The sequence below is a fragment of the Zalophus californianus genome, chromosome 1 (assembly GCF_009762305.2).
Source record: "Zalophus californianus isolate mZalCal1 chromosome 1, mZalCal1.pri.v2, whole genome shotgun sequence".
Taxonomy (NCBI): domain Eukaryota; kingdom Metazoa; phylum Chordata; class Mammalia; order Carnivora; family Otariidae; genus Zalophus; species Zalophus californianus.
The window spans coordinates 136,605,814-136,625,252 of record NC_045595.1 but is presented as its reverse complement, the minus strand read 5'-3'; the positions used below and the strand labels follow the sequence as shown (position 1 = coordinate 136,625,252).

General features: G+C 46.2%; 1 protein-coding gene across 6 annotated transcripts in view; it reads left to right on the top strand.

Moving 5' to 3' along the window:
- The window catches only part of DGKG (diacylglycerol kinase gamma), a 211,202-nt gene that overhangs the window by 168,989 nt on the left and 22,774 nt on the right, over positions 1-19,439 (top strand). For all 6 annotated transcript variants that reach the window (XM_027586646.2, XM_027586645.2, XM_027586641.2 and 3 more), the window contains 2 exons: positions 16,251-16,371; positions 18,902-18,962. In XM_027586646.2, coding sequence (XP_027442447.1) covers positions 16,251-16,371; positions 18,902-18,962 — 182 coding nt within the window. The remainder of the gene's footprint in view (positions 1-16,250; positions 16,372-18,901; positions 18,963-19,439) is intronic.

Here is a 19,439-nt window from a genome sequence, read left to right as displayed (position 1 = left end):
TATGAATGAGGGGATTTCTTACACATTTTCTCACATTGTTCACTGAGCCTCGTTATCTGTCGCAATCCAGCCTTTAGCCTTAAAAGAGCAAAGGCTTAGCCTTGAGGCTAAGTCATCCACACCTAAGCCCCTCTGTCTATCTGCTATTAAAGCAACACTTTTCTCAGTGATTTCTTAGTCAATCCCATTTGAACTGCAAAGAGGGTGTCCTATACAAGGTTCTAAGCAGAGAGGGCAAAATCTCCCCAGACTTTCGTTGGTAATAATTTTTGTAATACCTGGTAAATGAAGACAGGGAAACAGACCACCACTGGTAGAGTGTATCCTTCGTGTCAGTTTTCCAGCAGCGGGGACAGGCTTTCTGTCATCTATTCAGCACACATTATGAAGCACCTATCAAGGGCCAGGCACCAGGGGACAGTGATGAACAAAAACAGACATGGTCCCTGTAGCCATTAGGGAGCATGGGAGCCAGGCTTCAATAAAATAATCCAACAGATAAGCACATAATTAGGATCTGTGATAAGCGGCAAAGAGGCAGAGTCACACGTCTACCTGGACCCCCAGCGAGGCCAGCCAGCCAGTGTGGGGTTCGCAGAGATGCCCCCCTAGCCTCGTCCCCGAACCAACAGAGCAGGCCTCACACAGGTACCCTCCTAGCAAACACAGAGTCCTAAATCTGCCCCAGTGCAGATGTCTTGCTTGGGAAGGGGAAATCTTGCACTTCAGCTGATTCCACTACTTTAAGGGCACACATGGTTCTCTGCCTCCATGCTGTGCCCATGTGGATTTTCACGGATTGTATGGCCTGTACCCTAAATGTCAAAGCAAGGGAGTGGGCTGCCATCCAGCCGTCTCAGGCTCCTGTTCCAGGTGAGGAGCTGGAGCTCAGATGAGCCAAGAAAATAATTATGAGCTTGTGAATTCCTTGCTTCCCAGGGCTTTCTTTTCACTTGCATGAAACCATAACAGAAGGTGACCTGTTGGGTTCAGGAGCTGTCCAGAGTTGTAGGTTCCCAATTTTCCCATTTGGTGGGGAGTTGACCAGAAAGACAGTCATAATGAACAATAGTCAGCCACTTACTGCTCAGGGGTGTTGAGAGAAAGTAGAAATGTTCCTAACAAGTGTGCATTCCACAGAGGTCTCTTGGGCCAAGGTCTCTCCTGAGGGATGAGGTAGAGCAAGGCAAGTGATCCCTAAAGAGCCGGGAGTACTTGGGTATGCACTGGGTTTCCCCTCAGGGCTGGGGAATAACCATGGCAAAATACATGTCATTCCTCTTAACCCATTGCAGGCCTACAGAGAGACTCTGTGTTGCTTTTCACAGGAAATCACAGCATTGTCTTTCAGTCCTTCGTGTGCCCACATTGGAATCAACATGCCCCCAGTGAAGCATTATCTTCTTTACACACCCTCCCCCTCTCCTAAAGCCCACCGCCCCCTGCCTGTGCTCCTTGCCTTGTTAATGGCATCACCTGTGGCCCACGCTAGAGACCCAGAGTCATGCATTTCCTTTCACAGCTGGCTTGTGGAACTCTTCTACAATTATTTCCTTCCCTGGTGTTCCCCCACCCGACTATGAGCTCCTCAGCTCCAGATGTCATAGTTCTTTCTATATTCTTGTGCCCAGCACAGTCCCTGAGACCTCGAAAGGGCTTATTAATATTGGTTGACCAAAAGCACCCAGAGTCAGGGGTACCTGGCATGGTGAGTTAGGAAGTTGTGTTTGAGTGGATCTCACAGCAAAGTGGAATTTGGGGGTGTGGTGCTGGGGCATAACGTCCCAGGGCCTCTGTGCCAGCATCAAGCCCTACCGGAGGCCAGGACGTCCACTCTTCCCTCTCCCAGCCCCTGTCTGTTCCCAGCTGACCCTACATTAGGTGTGGCTCTCAGGGCACCTGTCAGAGCTGCCTGCTCAATCTGCAGGTTCAGCCAGGTAGGCTTTTTGCAGCTTCCAAATCAAGGCCACACCACCTGCTTCTCAGAAGTCTGTTTCTATAGAGACTATGATGTTTCCTATGCAGCACTGAAGTCCCAGAATCACAAGTTCCTTAGAAATTCAGAGATCATTGTGTCCTCCAGATAAGGAAGGTGAGAGCAAGGTGAAGTGGCTTGTCCTTGGCCCAACCTGGACTGAAGTGCAGGTCTTTTAGCTCACACGGGCCAGTTCTCAGGCATTCGCAGGCTTTTCCTGTAAAGGGTCACATAGTAACTATTAAGATAATAAGGCTTCGTGGGCCGTACCGTACCATCTCTGATGCAGCTACCTCATTCCATCCACTTAGTGTGAAAGCAGCCATAGACAATACACAAATGAATGCTCACGGCTGTGTTGCAACACAACTTTGTTGACACAAACAAGCAGCAGGCTGGATTTGGCCCATGAGCTGTGGTTTGCCCGTTTCTGCTCCAGAACCTCATGTGGTCCACAACCAGGAGCAAGGGCATCACCTGACAGTGTTAGCAAGGCAGATCCTCGGGTCCTAGGGCAGACTGATGAAGCCGAATCTGCATTTCCACGAGACCCCCGGGTGATCATGTGTGTTGGAGTTTGAAAAGCAGGGCACTGGTGAGCCCAGCTGCTCCCCCGCCAAGAATGCCAAGAAGAAACTTTGTAGATTAGAAAAATGAGACCCCCCCGGGAGATTTGTGGACCTGCCCATGGTCACACACACTGGTGGATATGGGACCAGAGCCCAACATCAAATTGTTTCTGCACACACCAGAGTACTGGCCCCACCCTCCTCATTTCTGGCTGGCCCTGACCCAACTAAATTCACCGGAAAGTCAAGAAAAGCAGTCCCTCGTCCTTCCTCAGCTGACTTCTGAATCAACAGAGCTCTGACTCCAGCTGTGTCTCCTCCTCTTCCCCACCTCATCCCCAGCCAAGACCTGGGAGGGGCTGGCAAGGTAGAGTTTCACCTCTGGAGGCTGCTCAGCATTGGCAGGGGGGAAACTTGCTCACCCAGGTTCAAGTTAAACTTCAACTTAATTCCTGCCTTAAGAAGTTTGCTGCTCAAAATACAACCACAGAGCCAATGAACCCTTTATTTTTCACATGGAGAAGAAATTTCTAGAGTAGCTCTTTGGCAGGTCTAGACACCTTAGATTTTTCTGCTTTTGCTTGCCCCACCTTGGCCCACACACCAGTCCCTGTTTCTCTGTAGCAGCTTTTTAGCCATTTGATACCAGGTGTCTGCTAAGACTCAACCCACAGCAAAACTCCAGACTGACCATTCCGCTCCACATGGCCTGAACATTAGTGTTCTTCATCTGTTCCTAATTTGAGTAAGAAGTGTTTCATGTTCTTAATCAATTAATATGTTTTGGGCTCCTTTTTACCGAGTGCTTACTTATGGGCCAAGCCTGTTGCATATTTAAGTACAAATATTCCTTGACTTACAATGGGGTTACACACTAGTAACCCCATTGTCTGCTGAAAATACTGTAAGGTGAAAGTGTATTTACTACACTGAACCTACCAAACATCGTAGCTTAGCATAGCCTACCTTAAATGTGCTCAGAACACTTACGTTACCCTACAGTTGGGGAAAATTATCTAACACAAAGCCTATTTTAAAATAAAGTGTTAAATATCTCATTTAATATAATGAATCCTGTGCTGAAACTGAAAACCAGAATACCTGTCTGCATAGCCATCACCTACCCCGTGATTACGTGACTGACTGGGAGCTGCTGTTTGCTCCCCTGCCCAGCAGCACGAGACAGTATGGTACCACCAATCACTGGCCTGGGAAAAGATCAAAATTCAAAATGTAAAGTATGGTTTCAAAACGTGAAGTATATTGCTTTTGCATCACCATAAAATTGTAAGTCAGAAACCTTCTGTATTTAATCTACTTTATGGCTGAGGACACAGGTTAATAGGGTTACGTGGCCCAAGAACACAGACAGTAAGGGACAAGGCCTGGATTCAAACTTGCCTTCAAGTACCTGTAGGGCTCCAGGTGCTGTGGAGGATGCAAGCAAGAGTGTGAGGTGTCCAGACCTCCAGGAACTCACAGTCTACCTCCAGAAAATACATGGAGAACAATCCTGTTAGCACTCGTATGATGGGCGAGCCCCATGGAGTGGCAGAAACAGAGTATCATTAAGACTGCAGGGGGCAAGACAGGGAGGGCTTTCCTTAGGAACTTGATCCTGGAGTGCCAATACTGTGCCCTGCACCCAGAAGATCGGGAACTATTTGATGTCAGAATGAATGGATGAATGAATGAATGAGCCAGATACAGAACGTGTATATGCTGACACGTGAAGCTGCCAAGGATTTGAAAAGACAGTGAGTGAGAGAAGGGGACCATGGGCTAGAACACTAGCCTGCAGAGGTAGGAAAAAGAAAGGCTGGAAAGATAAGAGATCTTTGAGTCATGTGCCATGGAAGTTGCCCATGATCCTCGAATAATAGGAAGAGAGGAAGAGGTGAAGGTATTTAAGCCCAGAGCAGTAAGATGGGAGAGGAGTGTGCAGTTTGGGTTAGAGGACAGGGAAAGGGGCGGGCAGCAGGAGACCAGTTCAGAGGCCAATAGAGGCCAATAGAGAACAAAAGCCAGGAGGAAGTGGGGGACTGAGAAAGGGGACCCTGCCCTGTGGGTGGTTTTGCCCTCCCCACAAACCGCCCAACAGAATCCCAGCTTCTACTCACGCGCTCCGCCCTCCTGTCTGCCTCCGCACCAAACCGCTCCCCATGTTCGCAGAGCGGCGGCCTTACACCAGAACCTGGGTCTTTTCCACCTCCAGTGTGCTGCCAGCACCCACCACTTCCCATTTTCAGGCCACTTCGTCCAATACTGGTTAAGCATCTACTTGAATTTAGCACTAGATGCTAGAAATATTTTATACTCATCATCTCATTTTAATCCCCTACAGCACCCTTGAGAAACACTTTATAATTAGAAAAAGGGGACTCAGGGAGGTTAATTGACCTGTCCAAGGCCACACACTAATTGGTGGATCTGGGACTAGGGCCAAGTCCTAGTATTGCAAACATGGTGTTCTTTCGATAGACACCACAATACCCTCCCCCACCTCCCCATCTCTGGCCATTCCTGACCCAACAACCAGAAACAGTCCCTCCTGATCACAAGTCTCTACTTTTGCCTTTCTGGGGCAGGTGGGTGGTGTGCACATCTTTCTGAGCTGTGATTAGCTTGGTGGGTGTAGATGTCTGCAATGTACCTTATTATATGTGTCATGCCTGGGAATCAGGTTTGAGTTGAACTGGAAAATCTCACCACTAATTGGTTTATTTTATTATATACATTGTACCTGGAACTGAAGCTTCTCAAGCTCTGTGAGCAAAATAAAGCCAGATAATACACCAACAAAATACCAACAATAGCATTTCACATTCAAGCTGAGAAATTCAGCATTCCATTTAATAAGATTGTGCAGCCAAGAAGTCTTCCCTGAGAGGAGCCGAGAAGAGGCTCAGCCCCTCCACGCTCACTTCCTGGCCATCAGACACCATATCACTCCTAGGTATTTTGTCTCTGCCTTGAATTCTTTATTCTGAGCTTATTTTTGGAGTCAGATAAGCCTCGGTTTGAATTCCAGCTATACCGCATGCTTTGTGATACTAGGCAAAATCCTCAAGCCCTCTGAGCCTCAAGAGTTTTTTTTTTTTTTCTATGTTGAGATAATAGTTTCTATCTAATAAGAGTTGCCATGAGGGTTAAAAGCAATAACCTTTGTAAAGCTCTAGGCCTGGCCCAGAGTCTGTGCTCAGTACTGGTCATTCTCTTCATGTCTTCGTTGGGATCACTCGGTCGAGATTCCCCATACCTCCACTGCCTCCCAGGCCTTCTAAGCCATTCTCACTCTTGGTTTTCTTGGAGGCATGATGATGTCAGACCCTCACTTCAGATCTTCCAGGAGATTACTTCTTCCTGAAAAATTCCCCACCACACAACTTCCCCAGCACACTGCATCTCCCCTTCTCAATCACCTGACCCTTGGGCACAGAGGGGACTAGAAGCCCCCTTCCACAAAAGACAGAGCTTTCGTCAGAGCCCTGCCCCACCCAGGAAGCCACACAGAATGGAGGCCCCACTCTTTCCTCCCCACCCCACCACACAGCAGGCTTTCAGGAGCCAACAACAATGGCCATTGTGAACCCGCATTTGCTTTTTCTCTTGCCTTCGTGTAGCGTTGCACAGAATGTTCTGTCTTCTGCACGGTGTAAGGAATGGTAGGCGTTGCGGCCAATCTGCTCTTGATCCAAACAGTCAGGAAATGCGGCCTCTACTTCTGCGGGAACAGCTCAAAAAGACTTGAAGGCTAGATCGCCCCCACCCCAAGTCAGGGAGAATGGAGGCCCTGAGGAAGAAAGTGACTTGCCCAAGGTCACCCAACTAGACAGCCAGAGCAGAGACAAAAATCCCAGCTCCTGCCTGCTAGATCAACACATTCCCTTTTGCTCCAACCCTACAACCTCTCCTCTTCAAAAAGTGGAGGCTCTGGGCTATCTCTCCTGTTGCCATCTGGATTATCATCCAGAGGCAAAGACCACACAGTATCTACTTTTATGGGGTTTTACAGACCCCTGGGAGTAGAAGAAACCTGCAAGTATGACAACAGCAGGGCACAAAGGAAATTTCCCTCAAAGGAGGTGCCTAGCTAGACCAGGGTTGTCAATACTATGCCTGAAATATCTCCAGATCCTCCTCGACTCTCTCCTTGCTCAGCCCAGGAACAGTGGATCACGATGGGATTGTATCTCTCTCTCCTCTCTTTCTCTCTCTCTCTCTCTCTCTTTCACACACACACACAGGAATGCAGGGAAAGGAAAGGAACTAAAGGAACTCATTTCCAAATAAAATGCTGAGCCCCCTCCCTGTTTTAGAGTAAAAGTAGAAATAGGGGTGCTTCATTTGCCAGGAGGGGCAGTCATCCCAAAAGCTCAAGGTCACAGTATCCCTGGCCATCATGGGATGTCTGCTTTTCTTCTCAGCACTTCATTCTTCCCTTACCTTCTCCTAGCCACCCCTCCCCCATCTCCCATCTCCTCCTCTCCCTCTTTTTTTTCCCTCCTGCACTGCCTTCTCTGGGTCATATTAATGACCATCTGCAGAGGGCCACCCACTTACCATGTAGCAAAGACAGGATATTCTGAAGACACCCCTTTCTAAGGAAACATAAAATTGCAATTACTGCCACCGTTTCTCGAGGACTTTCTGTGCAGGGCTCCTGATTGCTTCACTTCTAAACCTCACTGCGACCCTGCCAGTGAGTTATTATATCTCCATTTGCCAGATAAAAGACAGACTTGGGGGGGCACATGTGTGGCTCAGTTGGTTGGGCATCTGACTCAATCTCTGCTCAGGTTGTGAATTCAAGCCCTGTGTTGGGCTCCATGCTGGGCATGCAACCCACTAGAAAGAAAGAAAGAGAGAGAGAAAGAGAGAGAAGAAAGAAAAGAAAGAAAGAGAGAGAGAGAGAGAGAGAGAGAGAGAGAGAGAGAGAGAGAGAGAGAGAAAGAAAGAAAGAAAGAAAGAAAGAAAGAAAGAAAGAAAGAAAGAAAGAAAGAAAGAAAGAAAGAAAGAAAGAAAGGAAGAAAGAAAGAAAGAAAAAGAAAGAAAAGAAAGAAAAGAAAGAAAAAGAAAGAAAGAGAAAGAAAGAGAAAGAAAGAAAGAAAGAAAGAAAAAGAAAGAAAGAAAGAAAGAAAGAAAGAAAAGGAAAGAAAGGGAGAAAGGAAGAAAGGAAGAAAAAGAAAGAAGGGGAGGGAAGGGAGGAAGGGAAGGAAGGAAGGGGAAAAAGGAAAGAAAGAAAGAAAGACTCGGGGAAGCGAAGTGACTTCTCCCAAGGTAGTAATACTAGTGGGTGCCAAGCAGTAGTAATTGATGTAAGCCTGTCCAGAGCCCATGCTCTGTGCCCCACAGCTTGTCTCAGGGGCACATTCTTCACATTGGGTTTGCAGAATGCCAAGGAATGTGCCCTCCTGCCTGCTCAGTTTGCCAGCAAAGGTCCCTCTGCCTCTATCCTGTGTCTGAGCTTGGATCTCTAGGAAGACCATTGGTCCTAGATTATTCTTCAGGGTAGATGTGGTTGGGATACCTGAGGGCCTGGTGCTTTGAGAGGCCAGGTGGGAACGTGCCAGTGAAAATCCTGATTGTCAGTTACAGCCTTCCTTCCTTACTCACCCTTTTGTGCCCAAGGAAACCCCAGAGGCTCTCCCTTCCAGAAAATCGAGCAACAGTCTTGTGGGGTTCTCCATCTCCCCGTGCCCAGGCTCTTTTCGGGCTGCCAGGCTTCTGAGTTGGCTGTGAAGCTCTTTAGCCTGGAGCAGGCTTTCATCTGTGCCAACCAGACCCAGTGGGAAGCTGAAGCGGTCTGATCAGTGTCTGGCTTTGTGTGGCTCTGGGTGCCTGAGCGGCCAAGGGCACAAGGCCCGTCTCCATGGAAATTTGGAGGCAGGAAAGGAGTCCAAAGTGACACCTGCCACAGGCTTGGCAGTCCAAGTCTGAGAGAGGCCTGCCAGCTACCATTCACCTGTCTAGACTGTGGGGACAGAACCTGGCCCCACCACAAGGCAGAGCTCCGCTTGCATCCTTTCCTTCTGAGGATGGTAAGAAGGTCCCACTGCTCGGTCCCCCTCCAGTGCAGGTCAGCTTCTCCCTAGCAGAGGGATAAGGAACATTTCTAATTGCTGTTGATAGAATACCTTCACATTCTTTAACTCTTTTGTCCTCAAAATAACTCATCAAGTAGGTTTTATTATTGTGCCTATTATGGGGCAGGGACCTGGGGGGAACTTTGTCACCCCCAAAATTCATATGTTGAAGCCCTAATCCTCTACCTCAGAATGTGACTGTATTCAGAGACTGGGCCTTTAAAGAAGTGATCAAGATGAAATGAGGCAGTGAGGGTGGGCCCTAATCTAATCTCACTGATGTCCTTAGAAGAAGAGGAGATTTGGACGCACAGAGAGAAATGCCAGGGATGCACATGCTCAGAGGAAAGGTCATGTGAAGAGGCAGCCAGGGGGTGGCCATCTGCAGACCAAGAAGAGAGGCCTCAAGGGAAACCGACCCTGCCAACACCTTGATCTTAGCTGTCCAGCCAACACAACTGTGAGAAAATAAACTTGTGTTGTTTTAAGCCACCCAGCCTCATGGGATTTTGTTATGGCAGGCTTAGCAAACTAACAGACTCAGAAAAGACAAATAGCCTGCCCTATATGGACACAGAGATTAAACTGAAGCTGTTAGCCCCAAACTCCAGACCTTCTACAGAGTTTCTCAGCAATTGCCGTGAACCCTGTGACTCCTTATTTGTCTACCAGAGGCCATTTATTAAGTAGAGACAAATTCCTTCTTGCATTTCTAATTAGTCAGACACATAGCTCTGCCAGGAAGAGCTTCAGATGAGCATTAGCTAACTAGTATTACCCACTGGGCTGATAGTACTCCAACCCAAAGCAATGATGCCCAGTATCTCAGTTCACTCATGTTACTAGAACCCAGGTAAAGGGACAGTGCCCATAGGCACCCTAGGGTGTGGGGCAATATGGTGGGATGGTTCAGAAACTCTCTGGGTGCCATCACTTAGGGTTTCTGCACCCCCATTGGGGGTTGCTTGGTTCCCTAGGCTGGCCCATTGCAGTTCTCAGACCTAAATCCGGAGTGTGACTGACTAAAGGGGAAATGGGTAGGAGTGGGGTTGAGGGTAGCAAGGCATCCTGTTAGGCTACGGATCTCCTGTGCTTCCCTATGGTATGGCAAGCAAGGAGCTCAAATCATGCCACTCTATATCCTGAGCTTCCCTTGCATCTTAAATGACTGAATTTTCATTAGTGTGAACCAGAAGCCAAGATAGGGATGATCATAAAAATTATGCATTAAGAGAGGCAATGGGCGCCTGGGGGGCTCAGTCGGTTAAGCGTCTTCCTTCGGCTCAGGTCATGATCCCAGCGTCCTGGGATGGAGCCCCACATCGGGCTCCCTGCTCAGCGGAGAGTCTGCTTCTCCCTCTCTCTCTGCCTCTCCACCCCGCTCATACTCTCTCTCTCAAATAAATAAATAAAATATTAAAAAAAAAGAGGGAGAAGCAAAAACCAAACTGGGTCATCATTACCTGTTATACGTTGATTAAATAAGTTAATCCGTGGAAAGTCTACTACCCAATTCAATCTAGGCAAGTAGTTGTTATTATTATTATTATTCACTATCATTTTCCTCTTTCAGGTCAAACCTATTAAGGTCTTTGGCGCTAAAGCATGTATCTTATTCATTTTATTCAACCAGCATTTATTAGGAGCCTTCTATATGCCCAGGGCTAGGCTAGTTGCTAGGGTTACAAAGGTAAACAAAACAGGAAAGCATCCCCACTTTCAACTCTCACTGGAGTTGGGAGAGTGATATGTTCAGAAACAGTTGTCTTTTGCTATGATCCACTGTCTAAGCAAAGGAGGAGGAAGAAACACCGTGCCTGGGGTATCCCGGGAGAGTAAACAGGAGTTCTCCAAGCAGAGGGACACCAGTGCAGGGAACAGGGCCAGCTAGCAGATGACCTTGCACAACTGGCTGAGGAGGCAAGGCACTGTCCCTTGGGCTTCCAGAGCCTCTGAAGGGTCTGAAGGAGGGAGTGGACAGATCAGACATGCCCCTTCACTATGAATGCTCTGCCAGCTTTACCTGTTAGCTCCAATCTCTCCTGCCGACCATGGGCAGGACTAAGAAAATAAAAGCAAAATGGGACCGTTGAGATCAAAGAAGTAGAAAGAGGGGCAGAGGGAGGGAAGAGATAAGAGGAAGGAAAAACAGACTGAGTGGGATGTCCATTTAATGTAAAGCTCCCCTGAATTTGTGGCCTCTGCGTTTAGGTGTGAAACTATGAGGACCACTGAAGATGTTTTAAAAATTTTAGCCTGAATACTGGGGTTTGAGGACACTTGTACACAACTCTAGGAAGGTAGCCAAACAGACAATTGGGAGTTGTCAGACTGAATCTGGGAGAAAAGGAAAGTGAAACTAATAGATTTTTAGTGCCCACCCTGTGCCAGACACTTTAGCATTCAGCTCTGCCATTTCAATCTCATAACCACACTTGAGGTCAGCATTGTTATTCCTAACTCCTAATTTTCAAGTGAAAAAGCTCTAGATCAAAGTAGTCAGGAAGAAACTTGTTTATAATCCTTTTCACTCTAACTCCTGCATATATTTTGGGCAGTTTTATTGCCTAAGGCTCGGGTTCTCAATCTGGAGCATGCCTCAGAATCTTCCAGAGGGCTTGTTAGAACACAGACCGCTGGGCCTAAGCCCTGGAGTTTCTGATTCAGTAGGTCTGGGGTGGGGCCTGAGGATTTGTGTCTCTAACAAGTTCCGGGGTGACGCTGATGCTGCTGCTACAAGACCACACTCTGAGAACCACTAGCCTATGGGGATGATCCACCCAACAACCCAGCTCAGCGGTTCCCAAACTGTGCTGCCTTTTGGAATCCCCTGGGGATCTTTAAAAACACTGAAACCTAGCTCCCAGTCCCACACATTCTGATTTAACTGGTATAGATGCAGTCTGGGCATTGTTATTTGTAAGAACTGTCCAGGTAACACTAACATGCAGCAAAGTATGGCAGCCATTGACCTAGCCTCACTTCGCCTTGATGCTAACGCCCATCACCACCCTCTTCTTCAGCTGCCCAGCACTGGGGTCATAGGAGGGACTCGGCATGTACTAGCACTGCTCACTGCACCTCTTTCCAGCCCTCCTTCTCCCACGGGCTCACAACACCTTCTAGAACTCCCCCTTCTCCCTTTCCTCCAGTCCTTCATCTCCTTCCCTATTCAAACTATACCCTGTGCTACAGTATTACAGCCATCTCTTGCCCACCCACCAATAGTACATCAACCCTCTTGTTCTTTCTTTGACCACATCTACCTGGAAAAGTTTGAGGATCTAAACCAAACTGCAGGCATGCAAGTGTAGGGAGGCTTCTCGAAGTTGATGGCGCTTGAGCTGAGTCTTAATGAAAAAGTAAAAGTGGAAGTGGGCATTTCAAGCAGCGGTACAGCATACATAGAGGCACAAAGGAGGGATAACTTGGAGAACTTCATGCTGTTGTGCATGTCTGGAGCAGATACCTAGCCCTACAGTGTCAGGAAACAAAACTGCAGAGGCAGCCTCTTGCCAGATGGGTACAGGCCTTGGGCATCAAGCCAGGGAGTTTACATCATGTTTACAAGTATGAAGAGCAGTCAGTTGATAGGTTTTTTTTAAAGGACTTTTAACTTATAACATTAATACATACTTACAGAAAATACGAAAAATGTAGAAAAGCATCAAGTAGAAAATAACAATGATCTTGAATCTAATTATCCAGAACTCACCACTGTTAAGATTTTAAGGGAATTTGTCCTTTTCTCCTGTACATATTTTTACTTAGCTGAGGGCATGGTGTGTATAAATAAGTGTATATCTTACCTTCACACTTAATGTTATATACATATTTAATGTTTTTGAAATTTTGTAAATATCTTAATGGCAGCACAAAAGTCTATCGTCATGGATACCATATACTTTATTCTCATACAGACGGAAGTGAGGAAGGAGGGGATGTCACTATCATAAATGACACAACAGTGTTCATATTTGTGTGCGCTTAGATCCTGTCAATGATTTCTTGTGATTGGTACCAAAAAAGAAATTAATGAATCAACAGTATGAAAATTGTAGAGACCCATTGTCAAATTTCTTTCTAAAAAGTTTTTGCCAATTTACACTTTCATCATAGGTGTGAAAGAATGCACATTTCATCTTCTCTTGCCAGCACTTGGTGTTATGATTGGTGCCACTGAAGGGTTTTTGGTATAAGGATGACATGAGCAGATTTGCATTTATGAAATCACATACTGGAGGCTGAGTCAAGTGGCCAGATTGGAGCTGCTATTGCCGTCCTTGCTGTTCCTGGTTTGCTTCCACATTCTCCTTTTTCCACTTTCCCATTCTTCATCATTTTTTCCTCCTCAGGGAGGGTATACTAAGTGTTCCCTGCACACAAACACAAGGCTTTGTTACCAAGAGCAGAGCTGAAAGGCCTATAGCTCTAGTGGTTGCGACAAACTCGTGCCCAGCTCAGTGACCCTCTTCTTATAGTTGTGTCAGAAAATAATAATAATAATAATAATTTCTGGACAATAATTCTCCTTAGGTAGAAATATTTTTTTATATTTTTCAATGAAATTGCCACGTGGATTTATTGCTAAATTAATTTCTTTCTGTCTTCTGTGACCATCCAACCCTACATATGATCATCTCTGTCCCTGGAACATCTTTGCTCCTTCTCCTTCTTAAGCCAGCAAATTACCTGGCATGCATCCTTCAGGACTTTCCTTAAATGTCTGTGACACCGTCCTCCCATACGTAGCCCGGTCAGAATCAGTTACTCGGGCCCCCCGTCCCTATAGTTCAGTTACGGCATTTTCTACACGTAATACATTTTCTCCCTCTTGGTCAAGAGTCCTTCAAGAGTAGAACATTTTGTATTCCCAGTTTTTAAATGACACTCAGTTGCCACTCAGTAACTTATGAATGAATGAATTCCTGTTTTACTAAGGTGCATGGACATTCCAGCTTAAATACTAATGAGTTGAAAAGTGTAAAGACAGACAATAAGGAGATGATGTGAATTGCCAAAACCACACTCTGAATCACTGGTACCAGGTAAAACAGACGTGGTATAACAGATGACCTGATTCTGGATTCTGAGCTTCAAACATTAATTGTTCTGTGTGCTTGGATGTTGACTTGCACTCTATTCTGTTTCATTTTAACTCCAAATTTAATTTATACATAAGTATCTCTGTTCTAAAGGAAGTAAAGGGAATTAAATGATGCCCAAATATCCCAAAGTGTATATCAAAGAAAACTCCCATGGACTATTTATAGGTATCACACAAAAGAAGAGACTCGTGGTCCCATAAGTTTGGTAAACAACGTTAAATAGATCTCTTTGTCTCAGAACCTCAGGGTAGGCATTGCAAGAAATTGAAAGAAAGATCAGCTAGGCAATGGTGGAGAAGTAGAAGAACAATCAAGTCTTCCTTCAGTAGTAGACAGGAGTCACCCTAGCCTCTTTATGCCAGGGAAGATTCAGAGTACACATTCAAAAGCAAGACTGGCAGAAAGTATACCGGTATATCCTAGCCCCTTACCCTGCATTTATCTCCTCAGTCCCACATGTGTGTGAGCCTCTGCCCCCCACCCACCCACCATGCGGATGAGATCAGCCTTCATTACTTCTCTTCTAGAGCCAGGAAGCAAGGTAATGTGTGGGAAGTGATAGCTGCAAGGTAATGTGTGGGAAGTGATAACAACTTAAAGCCATTCAACAGGAAAATTTGTTAAAAGACCAAGACATTGTAAAAGCTGAAACACTTGAGTCTATTAAGTCCCCTGCTTCTTAGAACATTTTGTTACCAGGAAATGTTTCAAGGAGGGAAAACACTGAACTATAACAGCACTGTCAGATACCCAAGGCGGGTGCAAAGAGCAACACTTTACAAGACATCTGTCTTTCTGCCATTAGGGGAACCTCTGAAAAGTACTGCTGCTTTTTTTCTCCTACCCCAGTATAACTCCCCCACCCTCCTCACCCCTAGACACACTCCTCTATTTCTCTCCTCCCTCCTCCCTTTCTCTTCCCTCTCTCATTCATAACCCATGCTGATTTCACAGACACCGTTAAAATGACACAGTAAGCTAAGACTATCCAATGGTTATTTAATGCTCTTTGGTAAGAAGGGAACTAATTAAATGACTAGAGGTTTAGATATTTGTTGTTTATTGGATCCAAACTCCTTAAGAGAGCCTGGAGCATTCTCCTAAACAAACACTGCTCTTTCATGGCTTCTTGTTCCAAGCCCAAATGAGATGGAGAGTTTAGGAGACAGTATTTTTCACAGATATGAAAAAGAAGAAGAAGAAGGAGAACCAGAGAAGGAGAATGGGAGTGTGCATTGAAATAGAGGGGAAAGCTTCTGTGCCTGTCACAGGAAGATGAAGGAGCGCAGTTTGTGTATCTGTTGGCAGCTGCTGTCCATCAGTGATCATCAGTAGGCTGGACTGGAGCAGTGTTGACACATATGTGGTCAGTTCCGTGGTCTGCATAACTCTTCATTAGAAATGCATCCATCAAGAAAATGTTTTTAAACAACAGTCTTCTAAACCAAAAAGCAAAGACAAACCCAAATATCTCCTTGACAATCTTAACAAACACCATTATACTATACCAGGAGGCACCTTAGACAAAACCCATCTATTAAATAAATAAAAACATTAACTTTCTAGTTTGGGGATATTAGTAGGATGTTAGTGACTAGGTACAATCCGTGAGAAAAGTACCTTTGCTTTAGTAGGCAAAAGAATGGAAGCTTTTAAAGAATCTGCCTTTTTGTTTTGTTTCTGTTTTCACTACAAAAGTTGTGTTGTAAAAGTGTCTTGTTCCCAACATCAAATCTTGATCCTGCCATTGCTTTCACAAGAAATCAGGTAGGGACAGCCCAAGCCTCAGGAACTCTGAACAAAAGACATCTTCCAAGTGCTGAATCAGAAGTAACTGCCATTGTGGGAGGCCATCGATCCTATGTGACTCTGAGACTTAGACTCATATTTTCTGTCCCACTTTTTCTACTGTGGACCCAGAATAATCTGGTGTAGGTGAAATACTCTTTTCCTTGGCTCAGATGAGGCACCTGGTGTCCTGAAAGAGGTCACTGATTTCCCCAAGGATGTCCAAGGAGGTTGGCTCACCACTGGCTTCCTGCAGGCCAAATTTGAGGTTGGTTAACCATCAGTCATCATCATTAGGACCATGATGTTATTCCGACATTCAGAGAAAAGAAACTTGAACCAGCTTGGAGAAGGACTTTTGTCACCATTCCTTCCTATGTGTCTTTAGCTGCACTGGGGGGGAGGGGGGAGTTTGAAAATCATTTCGGAAATAGCTGGCTCATCATTTGTTACTCTCCATTTAAAGAGGCTTCTAGAATTGCCAACCTATTCATTGGATGCATATTAATGTTCTGAATCAAAATCTTTTTTCACTAGAACTAGGTTTCTGTTCATGAAAAGTACATTTACTGACCTTTGGGGAAATTCCCTATTCAGAATGAGTTTGAAATGCTGTTTGGTGGGAGATGAAAGGGTATTTTTGACAGATCTGGGTTTCTGACAAAAACCAGCCTGAGGAACAGAGAGATGTATATGCACTACTTCTGTTTGTTTCACTCTGCAGACCTCAGTGACCAGCTCCTTGAAGTGGTGGGCCTAGAGGGAGCCATGGAGATGGGGCAGATCTACACTGGCCTGAAGAGTGCGGGCAGGAGGCTGGCCCAGTGCTCCTCGGTCACCATCAGGTATGCTTCCTCATTACCCAGCAGCCTCCACGTCTTCCACCCCCCTCAGTGTTCTTACAGACAAGAACTAGGAAGCCATCTTTGGATTTCAGTGCAGGGAGAGTGCGGGACAGAAGCTTGATAACATTTATAAAGAATGTCTTTAGAGATCATTTCCCAACCATCCAAGACATCAACTGAAGGGTCCACCATGACCTATCTGCTATTCCCTTACAATGAATTGGTGAAGTTCTCTAAATAGTATAAGATTAGGAGGTCCAGAGAGCCAGAGATCCAACTTCTTGCCTTTCTTTTTTTTTTAATTCCATTAGCCAACCTATAGGACACCATTCATTTCAGATATAGAGTTCAGTTATTCATCAGTTACGTAGAACACCCAGTGCTCGTCACATCACGTGCCCTCCTTGATGCCCATTCCCCAGTTACCCCATCACCCCTCCAGCAATCCTCAGTTTGCTTCCTGGATTTAATAGTCTCTTGTGGTTTGTCTCCCTCTCTGATTTCTTCCCTTTCAGTTTTCCCTCCCTCCCCCTATAATTCTCTGCTTGGTGTTGCCTTTCTTATCTTTACAAATTAAGATGCTAGATGTATGCCAGAGGGCACACTATAACAGAAACCAGGTTCTCGGCTCACTCTTTCTTGGATGGTGGCCTTAGAAATACTGTTTCCTATTTGCCTTTGTAGAGCCAAACCATCAACATCAGCAAATGTGTTACAATTGCCTAAGAGGGTGATGCCTCTGCAGGGTGTGGACCTCACAGGTCGGTCACTGCAGGCTGCTGGAAGAAATGGAGTCTCAGAGGGGGGATCCTCTGATTTCAGTTGCTTCTGTTTAGTCAATAAAACTCATCAGGTTCTTCTCCACCTGATTATTTGAGAAGCCTTTATTCCCTTCCTTTTCCCCATCCAATTTTTACAGTTCAAATCTTTTAGTGTGCCTTAGGGAATCTCCTGGAGGGGTCACAGTATGCAGGTTTCCCAAAATTATTTGACCACAGAACCCTTTTCTCCTGAAACCTCTTGGGCGAGTGTCCTCAGCACCCTTTTAAGGAAATGCTGCTCTTGGAGCTACCCTGCATCCCTCGGAAAGATCCCCAGACCTGGTTCCCTAACATCTCTTAGCTAAAGGTCTATCCCACGAAACCCTTTTGTTCATCCCCTTCCTGTATCTTCTTTGTCTTTTCTAGTATTACCCAGAGCTTTGCTTGTTTTCTCTCTGGGCTCTTGTCATTCTGGGGTCCCTGTTTTCCACATTAATCTCCACACTTACTTCCTTGTCTGTCCACTGAGTAGGTCCAGTGTGTTCGCACAGCTAAGCCATAACTGATGTAGACCACAGAGAACGTAACATCTTAGTCCCAGGGGCATCAAAAAAGCCATATGTGAGAGGGAGGACTTTTTCTTCACATTCAGTGGACCTATTTTCAGATAGGACAGAGGGGGTGAGCCAAGATCCCCATCCTCCTGGGAATTTCCCAGACACCCTCCTCAGCCCCAAGAACCAAAATACCACTCTGTCCTCTTATGACTGGTTTTATTATTAGGTTTATTATTTTTTATTAAATATTCTCAAGATCAGTCAGACAGTCATCGACATCAGAACATAGCCTGTGTCCCTCATTTTATCATTTCAAAAGCAGGGCAGATGCCAAACCCAGGTGAGAGCTTCCCAGACAGTGGGTAGCAATTGTTCCCTGCTCACCCAGACCAGAGGCTTCCGAAACGACTTGCCTTTTCTCCCGAAAGCAATATAGTACGAATTCACAACCCTTCCACAGAAGGGAGTCAAAAGACCTCATCTCTCTCCCTTAAAGAATCTGTATGGCAGAGAAGCCTTGTCCCAAACAAGAAAGCAACACGGTCTTCTCTCCTCTCCTTCTACCCGTGGGGACGGTATTCGCAATGACCCCATTTCCCAGCTAAGCCAGGTTCATAGTCCATACAGTCACAGAGTGCCCTACTGTTCAAGACATAAAAGAGAGGATAGTTAGGAGCGGGGGCAAGGCAAACACACTCAGACCTGAGCTGTACCTTGCATAGGTCGGAGACGTTACTTCATTGACATGATGCAACCTCTCACTCAACAGAGAAACCAGGCCTTTTCCCATTTCATAACCATTCCCATTTCACTGTGGAGTTTCTGGCACAGTCTGTAGGCCCTCCGGCTGGTTGTTGACTGAGGGTCTGCTCAGCAGTGGTGCTGCCATCGTTGTTGGCCGCTGTCTCCCAGACTTCCGTGGACTTTACTGCTCACCCTGGACAGTGTTTCTCAAACTAGGGTCTGAGCACCAGTGCAACAGAATCGCCCGTAGCCTGAGTTGTGACCCTGGGACCTGCCTGGTCAGAATTCCTGAGGTGGGCTCAGAAATCAATTTCTAACAAGCCCTCCAGGGGAGTCTTAGGGAACCACTCCTAGGTGGGCAGATAAGGTCTTCCCACTTCTGTCTCCTTTGTGAGGACCACCCTAAAATTCTTGCACTCCGGAAGCGTCAAAGCTCACGGTGTTCTCTCGGTTCTTGATGTGTTCCAGGACAAACAAGCTGCTGCCAATGCAAGTGGATGGAGAGCCCTGGATGCAGCCCCCATGCACGGTGAGTGATGAGGGTGAGAAGTTTTCTCTTGGGCTCCTTTGGGGCACTGACAGTATGAAATCGCTGACTCTCCAAGTTGCCCAGGGTTTGGGGAAATCATCTAGTGCAGCCTGTCTTCCACTTCATTCATCCACCCATTCACGTACCTGCTAAGCCTTTATTGAACACCCACTGTGTGTCGGGCACTGCGAGGTACCAGTCCCCCAACCGAGTGAAACAAAGACCTGTCCCCAAAGCGCTTACACTTGGAACTGGTGAATTCTAAGACTTCATCTGCAGTAGCCTTGAGCATCTCCTCTAGGGTCACCGCAGTGGCAGAGAACTTGCTGCCCCAAAAGGAAACCTGCTCTGTTGATGAATAAGTCTAATTGCTAGAAAGCGTCTCCTTATGTAGAAGCCAAGTCTGTACCCTTGCACTGGAACTTCCTCCCAGGCACTGTGACCCCCGGAGCCCCAAGAGGAGGACCCCTGCAGTGC